This window comes from Mandrillus leucophaeus, unplaced genomic scaffold (assembly GCF_000951045.1).
Source record: "Mandrillus leucophaeus isolate KB7577 unplaced genomic scaffold, Mleu.le_1.0 Scaffold200, whole genome shotgun sequence".
Taxonomy (NCBI): Eukaryota; Metazoa; Chordata; class Mammalia; order Primates; family Cercopithecidae; genus Mandrillus; species Mandrillus leucophaeus.
The window spans coordinates 455,988-457,664 of record NW_012102033.1 but is presented as its reverse complement, the minus strand read 5'-3'; the positions used below and the strand labels follow the sequence as shown (position 1 = coordinate 457,664).

The following is a 1,677-nucleotide window of genomic DNA, read 5'->3' as shown; positions in this document are numbered from 1 at the left end:
TACGGCTGGCTTGCCCTCTTGGAATCGTTTTCCTGAATCTTTCCTCTGAGTGTGGGATTCGCCTGCCTAGATTCTCAGATGCACCACTTCAAACATCCAAGGAGACAGGAACCCAGCTGCCTCCTCTCCCAGGGCCCACGGCCCTCAGGCCCTCCTCTCCTCACAGGAGTCCAAGGCCCCAGTCCCAGGCTTTGGACATAGTCCGCATACTGGGCGGGGCTGGGAATTATCCACGGTCAGAACCGGTTATGCGCTGCCCGCAGGGGGAGAAGGAAAAGAAGGAACTGAGTGAAAGTCCCTCCTGCTTTCGGCCGGGCCAGCTGGACCCGTCGGACCTGATGTGTGTGGAGGGAGCGGTTCAGTGGGCCTGGCTTCATCTCCGCCCTGTCCCTAGTTCCAGGCACCCAAGTCCCGCCTTCCTGCCCCAGAAACCCCGCCCCTTCCTTGTCCCCCGCCCTTGGGTATAGCCCCAAGAGGGCTGGGGCTGGAGTTGGGGGAAGCATCCCGGAACTCCTGGGTCCTGGCGGAGGAGCTGTGCACCCAGGGGCCTGGGGGAGGAGGGGCCTGAAGGAAATTGAAGTAGGCGGAGTTGGGCTGGCTAGTAGGTGAGACCAACTCTGTGACATTATACAGGTAACCACATCCTAGTGACCTAATCCTGGGTCCCTGGCCCTTTGGCATTCTTAAGGCATGGTTCTGGTCTGGGCCTCAGTTTTCCTACCCGTGCAGTAGGTTGAGGGGGATACTTAGTAGAGCCAGACTAGATAGAAACTGATGTTCTCCACATTCACTCACACGATGCCAGGGTCACCCAGCTTTGGTACCTTTAAGTGGGCTAGGCTTAGGTTTACTGCCAATGTCTGATGGAGTCTGACCTCAGTTTTCCCAAATCCTCTCACCCAGGTAGCCAGGGCTGTTTTCCTAAGAGCAATGGCACAGGCATGATGGCATACTTTGGGATGCCGAGGCAGGAGGATCCCTTGGGTCCTGGGCAACATAGTGAGACCTTGTCTCTACCAAAAAAAAAAAAAAAAAAGAAAAAAAGAAAAAAAGATCAGGCACGGTGGCTTACGCCTGTTATCCCAGCACTTTGGGAGGCCAAGGCGGGCAGATCACGAGGTCAGGAGGTCAAGACCAGCCTGGCCAACATGGTGAAACCCTGTCTCTACTAAAAATACAAAAATTAGCTGGGCGTGGTGGCGCGTTCCTGTAATCCCAGCTACTGGGCTACTCGGGAGGCTGAGGGAGAATTGCTTGAACCGGGACCTGGAAGGTGGAGGTTGCAGTGAGCCGAGATCGCATCACCGCACTCCAGTTCAACAACAACAACAACAACAAAAAAAAAAAAAGGAAAAGAAAAAAGAAGAATAGGCCTCAGTTTCCTCTGGCAGCACCTTCCGGCCAATCTTTGGTTTCCCTGGTGGGGTGACAGGGTGACGGTGCCTGTTTCCCTGTGTCATGATCAGAGTGCCTGGGCCTCAGTTTCTTCTGTGCAGTGCTTGGTTTGCCCCAACTGTTTCTCCTACATGGTATCCGAGTGGCCGTGCCTCAGTTTCTCTGTTGTGCCTTGACAAGGCCGGTCTATTCCTTGCCCCTCCCCGCCCCGCAGGCCCGCACCGCCGCCATGATGTGCGAGGTGATGCCCACCATCAGCGAGGATGGCCGGCGGGGCTCGGC

General features: G+C 56.0%; 1 protein-coding gene across 1 annotated transcript in view; it reads left to right on the top strand.

Annotated features, from left to right (window-relative positions):
* Positions 1–248: 248 nt before the first annotated feature.
* PPFIA3 (protein tyrosine phosphatase, receptor type, f polypeptide (PTPRF), interacting protein (liprin), alpha 3) overlaps positions 249–1,677 on the top strand; it is a 36,366-nt gene continuing 34,937 nt past the window's right edge. The window contains exons 1-2 of the mRNA XM_011979390.1: positions 249–340; positions 1,610–1,675. Of these exons, the coding sequence (XP_011834780.1) occupies positions 1,625–1,675 (51 nt within the window). The 5' untranslated portion in view covers positions 249–340; positions 1,610–1,624. The remainder of the gene's footprint in view (positions 341–1,609; positions 1,676–1,677) is intronic.